General features: G+C 54.1%; 1 protein-coding gene across 1 annotated transcript in view; it reads right to left on the reverse strand.

Moving 5' to 3' along the window:
• The window catches only part of LOC132805540 (HORMA domain-containing protein 1-like), a 47,649-nt gene extending 42,815 nt beyond the window's left edge, over positions 1-4,834 (reverse strand). Inside the window, exon 1 of the mRNA XM_060820650.1 lies at positions 4,699-4,834. Coding sequence (XP_060676633.1) covers positions 4,699-4,834 — 136 coding nt within the window. The remainder of the gene's footprint in view (positions 1-4,698) is intronic.
• Between the last annotated feature and the right edge of the window lie 7,245 nt (positions 4,835-12,079).

The following is a 12,079-nucleotide window of genomic DNA, read 5'->3' on the forward strand; positions in this document are numbered from 1 at the left end:
GTGGGGATGGTCAGTGGGGTCTGGGGTGAGGATGGTCAGTGGGCCCTGGGGTGGGGATGGTCAGTGGGGTCTGGGGTGAGGATGGTCAGTGGGGTCTGGGGTGGGGATGGTCAGTGGGGTCTGGGGTGGGATGGTCAGTGGGGTCTGGGGTGAGGATGGTCAGTGGGCCCTGGGGTGGGGATGGTCAGTGGACCCTGGGATGGGGATGGTCAGTGGGGTCTGGGGTGGGGATGGTCAATGGGGTCTGCGGCCAAGATGGTCAGTGGGCCCTGGGGTTGGATGGTCAGTGGGGTCTGGGGTGGGGTTGGTCAGTGGGGTCTGGGTTGGGGATGGTCAGTGGGGTCTGGGGTGAGGATGGTCAGTGGGCCCTGGGGTGGGGATGGACAGTGGGGTCTGGGTTGGGGATGGTCAGTGGGGTCTGGGGTGGGGATGGTCAGTGGGGTCTGGGGTGGGGATGGTCAGTGGGGTCTGGGGTGGGATGGTCAGTGGGGTCTGGGGTGAGGATGGTCAGTGGGGTCTGGGGTGGGGATGGTCAGTGGGCCCTGGGGTGGGGATGGTCAGTGGGGTCTGGGGTGGGGATGGTCAGTGGGGTCTGGGGTGGGATGGTCAGTGGGGTCTGGGGTGAGGATGGTCAGTGGGGTCTGGGGTGGGGATGGTCAGTGGGCCCTGGGATGGGGATGGTCAGTGGGGTCTGGGTTGGGGATGGTCAGTGGGCCCTGGGGTGGGGATGGGCAGTGGGCCCTGGGATGGGGATGGTCAGTGGGCCCTGGGGTGGGGATGGTCAGTGGGGTCTGGGTTGGGGATGATCAGTGGGCCCTGGGGTGGGGATGGTCAGTGGGGTCTGCGGTGAGGATGGTCAGTGGGCCCTGGGGTTGGATGGTCAGTGGGCCCTGGGGTGGGGATGGTCAGTGGGCCCTGGGGTGGGGATGGTCAGTGGGGTCTGGGGTGGGGATGGTCAGTGGGCCCTGGGGTGGGGATGGTCAGTGGGGTCTGGGGTGGGGATGGTCAGTGGGGTCTGGGGTGGGGATGGTCAGTGGGCCCTGGGGTGGGGATGGTCAGTGGGGTCTGGGGTGAGGATGGTCAGTGGGCCCTGGGGTGGGGATGGTCAGTGGGGTCTGGGGTGGGGATGGTCAGTGGGCCCTGGGGTGGGGATGGTCAGTGGGGTCTGGGGTGAGGATGGTCAGTGGGGTCTGGGGTGGTGATGGTCAGTGGGGCCTGGGGTGGGGGTTGGCAGTGGGCCCTGGGATGGGGATGGTCAGTGGGGTCTGGGTTGGGGATGGTCAGTGGGGTCTGGGGTGGGGATGGTCAGTGGGCCCTGGGATGGGGATGGTCAGTGGGGTCTGGGGTGGGGATGGTCAGTGGGGTCTGGGTTGGGGATGGTCAGTGGGCCCTGGGGTGGGGTGATCAGTGGGGTCTGGGGTGAGGATGGTCAGTGGGGTCTGGGGTGAGGATGGTCAGTGGGGTCTGGGGTGGTGATGGTCAGTGGGGCCTGGGGTGGGGGTGGTCAGTGGGCCCTGGGATGGGGATGGTCAGTGGGGTCTGGGTTGGGGATGGTCAGTGGGGTCTGGGGTGGGGATGGTCAGTGGGCCCTGGGATGGGGATGGTCAGTGGGGTCTGGGGTGGGGATGGTCATTGGGGTCTGGGTTGGGGATGGTCAGTGGGCCCTGGGGTGGTGATGGGCAGTGGGCCCTGGGATGGGGATGGTCAGTGGGGTCTGGGTTGGGGATGGTCAGTGGGGTCTGGGGTGGGGATGGTCAGTGGGCCCTGGGATGGGGATGGTCAGTGGGGTCTGGGGTGGGGATGGTCAGTGGGGTCTGGGTTGGGGATGGTCAGTGGGCCCTGGGGTGGTGATGGGCAGTGGGCCCTGGGATGGGGATGGTCAGTGGGGTCTGGGTTGGGGATTGTCAGTGGGGTCTGGGGCAAGGGTGGTTAGAGGGCCCTGGGCTGGGGATGGTCAGTGAGGTCTGGGGTGATGATGGTCAGTGGGGTCTGGGTTGGGGATGGTCAGTGGGGTCTGGGGTGGGGATGGTCAGTGGGCCCTGGGGTGGGGATGGTCAGTGGGGTCTGGGGTGAGGATGGTCAGTGGGCCCTGGGGTGGGGATGGTCAGTGGGCCCTGGGGTGGGGATGGTCAGTGGGGTCTGGGGTGAGGATGGTCAGTGGGGTCTGGGGTGGGGATGGTCAGTGGGGTCTGGGGTGGGATGGTCAGTGGGGTCTGGGGTGAGGATGGTCAGTGGGCCCTGGGGTGGGGATGGTCAGTGGACCCTGGGATGGGGATGGTCAGTGGGGTCTGGGGTGGGGATGGTCAATGGGGTCTGCGGCCAAGATGGTCAGTGGGCCCTGGGGTTGGATGGTCAGTGGGGTCTGGGGTGGGGTTGGTCAGTGGGGTCTGGGTTGGGGATGGTCAGTGGGGTCTGGGGTGAGGATGGTCAGTGGGCCCTGGGGTGGGGATGGTCAGTGGGGTCTGGGTTGGGGATGGTCAGTGGGGTCTGGGTTGGGGATGGTCAGTGGGGTCTGGGGTGGGGATGGTCAGTGGGCCCTGGGGTGGGATGGTCAGTGGGCCCTGGGGTGGGGATGGTCAGTGGGGTCTGGGTTGGGGATGGTCAGTGGGGTCTGGGGTGGGATGGTCAGTGGGCCCTGGGGTGGGGATGGTCAGTGGGGTCTGGGTTGGGGATGGCCAGTGGGGTCTGGGGTGGGGATGGTCAGTGGGCCCTGGGGTGGGGATGGTCAGTGGGGTCTGGGGTGGGGATGGTCAGTGGGCCCTGGGGTGGGGGTGGTCAGTGGGGTCTGGGTTGGGGATGGTCAGTGGGCCCTGGGGTGAGGATGGTCAGTGGGGTCTGGGGTGGGGATGGTCAGTGGGCCCTGGGTTAGGGATGGTCAGTGGGGTCTGGGTTGCGGATGGTCAGTGGGCCCTGGGGTGGGGATGGTCAGTGGGCCCTGGGTTGGGGATGGTCAGTGGGGTCTGGGTTGCGGATGGTCAGTGGGCCCTGGGGTGGGGAACGGCTGCAGGTCTCCAGGTGGATACACTGTAAATGTTGGGACGTTTAGTTTTTTTCCTTAATTCTCTAATTTTGTACCTAATTTATTTTCACGCCTGTGATTCGTGACTGGGCCCTTTGTGTCTATGTTGGTTCCGTGCGTGGCGACATTGCACACGTTTCACTGTACTCCTGTAACTGAGTACATCTGACAAGTAAACCTCATTCTAATACTAAAGACCCCGCGGCATCCTCTTCTCCCGAGACGGCGAGGGCAGTGTGAAGATGTGAGCGGGTGTGGCTGATCTGGGAACTGCTGGCAAAATTCAGCAGGTCGGGCAGCTTCTCTGGGGAGAGAGAGCAGATTTAATGCAGTCCAGGACCAACGACTGGTGCTCTGCGGTACCCTTGTTGGGGAAGGTGAGTCTCGTAGGGTTAACGCTGCCTCCTCCCTGCAGATGCTGCTAGACTCGCTGAGATTGGCCAGCGATTTCTGTTCCCGTTTCAGCTCCCCCGGTATCCGGGATGCTTTGCTTTATTTTGATGACAGAATAGAATGCTGGGGGCAGGGGGGGGAAAGGATGGGCTTGGCTGCTGAGGCTTAGGTTTAGACTTGGACTTTATCGTCACGTGTATTCAAGTGAAACGTTTCCAATGTTGCGGACCCACGGCCCCAACTTCGGTACCAAAGCCGCACAGGGTGGAAAGGAATAAGAGAACAAAGTTTAAAGTTAACATAGAAACAGATCCTTCGGTCCCATTCATCCACCAGATATCCTATATTCATCTCGTCCTATTTGCCGGCACTTGGCCCATATCCCTCCAAACCCTTCCTATCCATGTCCTCATCCAGAGCCTCCACCATCTCCTCCTTCCACCCTCTGCGTGAAAATGGTGACCCGCAGGTCCCTTTTAAATCTTTCCCCTCACACCTTAAACCTATGCCCCTCTAGTTTTGGATTTCCCTATCTTGGGGAAAAGACTGTGACTGTTCACCCTATCTGTGTCCCCTCGTGATTTTATAAACATTTAAATCTTTCCCCACTCACCCTAGACTTATGCCCCTCTAGTTTCGGACTCCCCCACCCCAGGGAAAAGACCTTGTCCATTTATCCTACCTATGCCCCCCACCTCATGATTTTATAAACCTCTATAAGGCCACCCCCTCAGCCTCCAACGCTCCAGGGAAAACAGCCCCAGCCTGTTCAGCCTCTCCCTACAGCTCAAACCCCCCTACCCCAGCTACATCCTTGTCAATCTTATTTACTCTCAGTATAGCATAAAATTAAAAGTTCAACCATTCCTCAAATGCTTAGCCTTGCTGGGGCTCCCTACAAGAGCTCAATCTCCTCTGCTTTGGCACGTTTTCCCTGCGCTAGCGCGGTCTCCTCTGCTCTGTTATCGCTGCAAGTGTCGGGAGCATCTCCATCTCAGGGAGGAGAAAGTAAGGACTGCAGATCGCAGGAGATCGGAGTCTTTTCCAGCACCACACCTTTTGACTGGGAGCTCCGTCTCAGACCCCCAAAAGTCCTGATTCAGACACACTTCAGCGGCGGGTGAACGATTTTGCTTCCCTTGCTCCCCAGCCCCTCTCTCTTGCACCCCAGCTACAGTGCAGAAGGATGCCATTCGGTCCAAAGAGTCCAGACCGACCCTCCAAAGAGCATCCAAGCGCCCTCCCTACGCCCCCTGCCAACACACCAGACCGTAAAGGAGGGTTACCCTGCAGGTAGCGGGTGCCGTAGGCGTGCTCGGGGAAGAGGCCACGGAGGTACGTGATGCAGGAAATGGCCACAGCCAAGAGCCGTTTCACGAGGACCAGCGACTGCTGCTCAGTGGTAACCTTGCTGGGGAACATGGCTGCACCCTGAAAAGCAGATGGAAGGAAAGAACGTCAACCGCGTCAACCCCGCCGCCCCCCACCACCCCACAGTTCTTCACGCAGTTTCCCAGCGCTGACGCTTTCCCCAACATGAGATGCCGCAGGGTAGCAGACACTAGTCTGACGGTCCGTTCTGCAAGCGAACCCCAACACTCCTGAGGGAGGAGGAGGGCGCATACTTGACAACCCTCCTCAGAGGAGTTGTTACGCACAAATAGAAAGCGTCGGGGAAACTCAGCAGGTCCAGCGGCAGCTGTGAAAAGAGAAGGCAGAGGGTCAGTGCTGAATTGAGTTAGCTTTATTGTCACATGGGCAGAGCAAAAGGTATACAAGTCACCAATTCTGCCACCATCTTAGGGGCAAAGGTAGCTAGGCACAGACTCCTGAGGTCAGGGACTTGGGGGAAAGGAATTTTTTCAAACAATTACAGACCTCCAAAAGTACAAAATCATTGGAATCAATTGGAGAACTAAAGTTCAGAAAAATAGCCCTTTCACAACGCTACAACAAAACACGGTGGCACAGTGGTTAGCACTGCTGCCTCACAGCGCCAGAGACCCGGGTTCAATTCCCGCCTCAGGCTACTGACTGGGTGGAGTTTGCACATTCTCCCCGTGTCTGCGTGGGTTTCCTTTGGGTGCTCCGGTTTCCTCCCACAGTCCAAAGATGTGCAGGTTAAGTGAATTGGCCATGCTAAATTGCCCGTAGTGTTAGGTGAAGGGGTAAATGTAAGAAAATGGGTCTGGGTGGGTTACGCTTTGGCGGGTCGGTGTGGACTTGTTGGGCCGAAGGGCCTGTTTCCACACTGTAGGTAATCTAATCTACTCTGTAGGTAATCTAAAACAAAATTAAAAGAAAAATTAAGACAAAGTCCACTTAAAGGTCACAAAGAGTCACGGGACGCGAAACGTTAACTCTGCTTTCCCTCCACAGGTCACAGAATCCCTACAATCTGGAAGCAGGCCATTCGGCCCATTGAGACCACAATGACTCTCCGAAGAGCATCCCACCCAGACTCGCACCCCTACCCTTTCCCTGAAGCCATGCATTTCCCACGGCCAATCCACCCTAACCTGCACATCCCTGGGCACTCTGGGACAATTTACCATGGCCAACCCACCCTAACCTGCACATCCCTGGGCACTCTGGGACAATTTACCATGGCCAACCCACCCTAACCTGCACATGGGCGGCACGGTGGCACAGTGGTTAGCACTGCTGTCTCACAGCGCCAGAGACCCGGGTTCAATTCCCGCCTCAGGCGACTGACTGTGTGGAGTTTGCACACTCTCCCCGTGTCTGCGTGGGTTTCCTCCGGGTGCTCCGGTTTCCTCCCATAGCCCAAAGATGTGCGGGTCAGGTGAATTGGCCATGCTAAATTGCCCGTAGTGTTAGGTAAGGGGTAAATGTAGGGGTGTGGGTGAGTTGCGCTTCGGTGGGTCGGTGTCTAAGTCTAATCTAATCCCCGGGCACTATGGGACAATTTCCCATGGCCAATCCACCCTAACCTGCACATCCCTGGGCACTATGGGACAATTTAGCATGGCCAATCCATCCTAACCTGCACATCCCTGGGCAACATGGGACAATTTAGCATGGCAAATCCACCCTACCCTGCACATCCCTGGGCACTACGGGACAACTTAGCATGGCCAATCCACGCTAACCTGCACATCCCTGGGCACTACGGGACAACTTAGCATGGCCAATCCATCCTAACCTGCACATCCCTGGGCAACATGGGACAATTTAGCATGGCCAATCCACCCTACCCTGCACATCCCTGGGCACTACGGGACAACTTAGCATGGCCAATCCACCCTAATCTGCACATCTCTGGACTGTGGCAGGAAAGTGGAGCACCCGGAGGAAACCCACGCAGACATGGGGAGAATATGCAAACTCCACACAGAGGGTGGAATCTATGCCAGCTGTGAGGTAGCACTGATGGAAACAATCCTAACCTCTCTTCACAGTTAGCACCTTCCATACCAGTGCTAACCAACGAGTCCCAGCATCTGCACAGTTCTTTGTTTTATTTGACTCATTAGTGGAAGTGTTAGCCTGAATCCGAGCTCCTTGCCCCTGCGCTAAGGAAGGAGAAGGGCTATCGTGACTAGTAGGGGGTCACAGTCTCCTTTTTTTCGTGGGATGTGGGTGGTGTGACATTCACTGGCCCAATGGGCTCATTAGAGCCATTTCAGAGGTTAGTCAACTACGGCACTCTCTCTCATTCCTCCTGCCCCTCTGGGACACTCCAAGCGACAGCAGATTCTGAACACGGAAGCTCAGTGTTGGGACAACTTCCCATGGCCAATCCACCCTAACCTGCACATCCCTGGGCACTATGGGACAATTTAGCATGGCCAATCCACCCTAACCTGCACATCCCTGGGCACTATGGGACAATTTAGCATGGCCAATCCACCCTAACCTGCACATCCCTGGGCACTACGGGACAATTTAGCATGGCCAATCCACCCTAACCTGCACATCCCTGGACACTACGGGACAATTTAGCATGGCCAATCCACCCTAACCTGCACATCCCTGGGCACTATGGGACAATTTAGCATGGCCAATCCACCCTAACCTGCACATCCCTGGGGCACTACGGGACAATTTAGCATGGCCAATCCACCCTAACCTGCACATCCCTGGGCACTATGGGACAGTTTAGCATGGCCAATCCACCCTAACCTGCACATCCCTGGGCACTATGGGACAATTTAGCATGGCCAATCCACCCTAACCTGCACATCCCTGGGGCACTACGGGACAATTTAGCATGGCCAATCCACCCTAACCTGCACATCCCTGGGCACTATGGGACAATTTAGCATGGCCAATCCACCCTAACCTGCACATCCCTGGGGCACTACGGGACAATTTAGCATGGCCAATCCACCCTAACCTGCACATCCCTGGGCACTATGGGACAATTTAGCAGGGCCAATCCACCCTAACCTGCACATCCCTGGGCACTATGGGACAATTTAGCAGGGCCAATCCACCCTAACCTGCACATCCCTGGGCACTATGGCGTAGGGGCTGTCTGTGAATGTGCAATCTACAGCGAACGTTGGATGAAGTCAAACAACATTGCTGTGGTCTGCCGTGACATGTCAGCCAGACCGTGTAAGGACGGCCAATTTCCCTCCCTAAACGGTATTCACAAACCAGGTCAGTCTTTACAACAACTGTCAGGGCAAATATCACCAAGATTAGTTTTAATATCCCATATTTATTCACTGAATTTATTAACTGTCTCCAATCCTGGTCACCCTGTTATAGGAAGGGTATGACTGAGCTGAGAAGAGACTTACCAGCAGCTTTCCAGGAATGGAGGTTTGAGTTATAAGGAGAGGCTGAGACCTATCTCACTGGAATGCAGGAGGGTGAGGGGGGGGTGACCTTAGCAGGGGTTCATTAAATCATGAGGGGTATTAATAAGGTGAATGGCAGGTGTCTGTTCCCCAGGGCGGGGGGATTTCAAGAGTAGGTGGTATATTTTTAAGGTGAGGGTAGAACAGTTTAAAAAGGACACAAGAGGCAATTTTTTTTTACACAGAGAGTGGTTTGTGTGTGGAGTGAACTTCCTGAGGAAGTGGTGGAGGCAGGTACGGTCACAACGTTTAAAAGACATTTAGATGAAGAGGAAAGGTTTCGACAGATATAGACAGGTGGAATTGGTTTAGCTTGGGATTATGGTTGGCACGGTCTGAAGAGTCCATTTCCGTGCTGTGTGACTCTATGAATTTAAATTTCACCAGCTGCAGACTGTATTCCCCACTGCATCAGCCTGGCAGCCACTGGATTCAGCTCCTGAATGACAATTCCACGGCATTACCCTTGTCAGTGGAGCAGGAGTTAAAGGAACAGGGAGGAGGCTATTCAGCCTGATGCACTGTTCAGTGAGATCATGGCTGATCTGTGGTCTAATTCTGTATACTTTCCTTTGCCTCATACCCCTGAGTACCTTTACATAACAAACCTATGTATCTCAGATTTAAAATTAACAACTGATCGAACATCAACTGCTGCTTGTGGACTAGCGCTCCAAACCCCTCCCACCCTTTGTGTGTAGAAGTGCTTCCTAAAATTTCCCTCTTCAATGGTCTGGCCCTAACCTTTGGACAATGTTCCCAGCTCAGGAATCTGTCCAACACGGAACTAGTTCATTATTACCATCCCAGTGTTTTCCTTCGATTAGATCACACCTTAACCTTCTAAATTCTATGGAGAATACAGGTCGAATTTGTTTAATCTCTCCTCATAACGTAATGCCTGAAGTCCAGGTATCATTCGCATAAACCTACTCTGTGCTCCCTCTGAGGCCATTCTATCCTTTCTCTAGAGGGTGCTGCATTTTGGGAAAGCAAATCTTAGCAGGACTTACACACTTAATGAATTTGGGGAGTGTTGCTGACCAAAGAGACCTCGGAGTGCAGGTTCATAGCTCCTTGAAAGTGGAGTCGCAGGTAGATAGGATAGTGAAGGCGGCGTTTGGTATGCTTTCCTTTATTGGTCAGAGTATTGAGTACAGGAGTTGGGAGGTCATGTTGTGGCTGTACAGGACATTGGTTAGGCCACTGTTGGAATATTGCGCGCAATTCTGGTCTCCTTCCTATCGGAAAGCTGATGTGAAACTTGAAAGGGTTCAGAAAAAATTTACATGAATGTTGCCAGGGTTGGAGGGTTTGAGCTACAGGGAGAGACTGAACAGGCTTGGGGCTGTTTTCCCTGGAGCATCAGAGACTGAGGGGTGACCTTATAGAGGTTTATAAAATCATGAGGGGCATGGATAGGGTAAATAGACAAAGTCTTTTCCCTATCCATGCCCCTCATGATTTTGTAAACCTCTATAAGGTCACCCTTCAGCCTCTGATGCTCCAGGGAAAACAGCCCCAGAATGAGAGGGCATAGGTTTAGGGTGAGAGGGGAAAGGTATAAAAGAAACCTACGGGGCAACTTTTTCACACAGAGGGTGGTACGTGTATGGAATGAGCTGCCAGAGGAAGTGGTGGAGGCTGGTACAATTGCAACATTTAAAAGGTATCTGGATGGGTATGTGAATAGGAAGGATTTGGAGGGATATGGGCCGGGTGCTGGCAGATGGGACTAGATTGGGTTGGGATATCTGGTCGGCATGGACGGGTTGGACCGAAGGGTCTGTTTCCGTGCTGCACATCTCTATGACTCGATGTGATACTCTCACGGACTCCAGGAAGGGTCTAAATAGTGGTTTGTGTAAACACAGCATAACTTCTGTGTTTTCGATTTAAAGACCAGCATTCCTTTAGCGATCCTGACTAACTATTTTTGGCATTGTTAAGAAATAATCACATAAACTCCAAAGTCTCTTTGAACATCCACTGTACTTAACTAGAAAGTATCCTGATGTGTCATTTGTCAGTCCAAAACAGACAACCTCACACTTAATTACACTGAAGTCCATCTGCCACAGTGTTGCCGATTCTCCTCGTCAGTAACTTCATGCTACCATCTACACTGCCTGCAGTAGACTTTGTATGTCATCAGCAGATGTGGACATCTAAATTGCTATGGCATCATCCAAGACATTGAGCTGCTGCTTTCTCGAGATGTACAGCACAGAAACAGACCCTTCAATCAACTCATCCATGTGGACCAGATAATCTAACCTAATCTCGTCCCATTTGCCAGCACTTGGCCCATCTCCCTCCAAACCCTTCCTATTCATATCCCCATCCAGATGCCTTTTAAATGCTGTCATTGTACCAGCCCCCACCACTTCCTCTGGCAGCTCATTCCACACACGTACCACCCTCTGTGTGAAAAAGTTGCCCCTCAGGTCCTGTTTAAATCTTTCCCCTCTCTCACCCTAAACCTATGCCCACCAGTTCTGGACTCCCCCACCCCAGGGAAAAGACTTTGCCTATTTACCCTATCCATGCCCCTCATGATTTTGTAAACCTCTATAAGGTCACCCCCTCAGCCTCCGACCCTCCAGGGAAAACAGCCCCAGCCTGTTCAGCCTCTCCCTGTAGCTCAAACCCTCCAACATCCTTGTCAATCTTTACTGCACCTTTGCTAGTTTAACAACCTCCTTCCTACAGCAGGGAAACCAGAATTGCACACAATATTCCAACAGTGGCCTAACCAATGTCCTGTCCAGCCGCAACATGACCTCCCAACTCCTGTACTCAATACTCTGACCAATAAAGGAAAGCATACCAAACGCCGCCTTCACTATCCTATCTACCTGCGACTCCACTTTCAAGGAACTATGAACCTGCACTCCAAGGTCTCTTTATTCAGCAACACTCCCCAGGCCCTTACCATTAACTGTATAAGTCCTGCCCTGATTTGCCTTGCCAAAATGCAACACCTTGTATTTTGCTAACTAGGATGAACTTATCAATGAAGTGACTGAGTAAATATATAGGGAAAACAGGGTGTTGTGACAGAGTGGTTAGGGTTTCTACTCCTGGGGCAGCAAGTCCAGGTTCACATCTCACCTTAGAGTGCGACGGCCATGGAGGTGTGTTACAGGCTGACTAAAAAGAAATTAACAGAGGTGGAAGTGAATGTGGCATTGTGTGATTGTGTAGTCTCTTATAATCTCTTATCCTGAACAAAAAGGTTTCTCGAGTTCCAGTTTAATAGCAACGAGCTTAAAGTCATTGAGTCATGCAGCACGGAAACAGACCCTTTGGTCCAACCAGTCCGTGCCAACTATAATCCCAGACTAAAGTAGTCCTAACTGCCTGTGCTTGGTCCAGATTCCTTCATTGTTCATGCATTTATCTAAAGGTTGAGAATTAAGAATCCCTTTGAATGAAGTGAGAGATCCACACGGATCCACACCACAAGGTAAATGATGAATGGGAAGGGTTCAAAAATAATGTTTGTACTTCTCCCTCAAAAGGTTGAGTCCCAGGGTCAGTCTTATGAGGAGGGAATCGGTTTAGCTCAGTTGGCCAGATCGTTGGTTTGCAGAGCAGTGGGACACCATCAGCGTGGGTTCAAGTCCCGTCACCGGCTCCCATGAAGGAGTCTCCTTCTCAATCTCTTCCCTCACCTCGTGGCCCTCAGGTTCAATCACCACCAGTTGCTTCTCTCAAGTGAGAGAGCAGCCCTCTATGGTCTGATTAGATTCCCCACAGTGTGGAAACAGGCTCTTCGGCCCAACAAGTCCACACCGACCCTCTGAAGAGTAACCCACCCTTAACTAATGCA

This window comes from Hemiscyllium ocellatum, chromosome 50 (genome assembly GCF_020745735.1).
Source record: "Hemiscyllium ocellatum isolate sHemOce1 chromosome 50, sHemOce1.pat.X.cur, whole genome shotgun sequence".
Lineage (NCBI taxonomy): Eukaryota > Metazoa > Chordata > Chondrichthyes > Orectolobiformes > Hemiscylliidae > Hemiscyllium > Hemiscyllium ocellatum.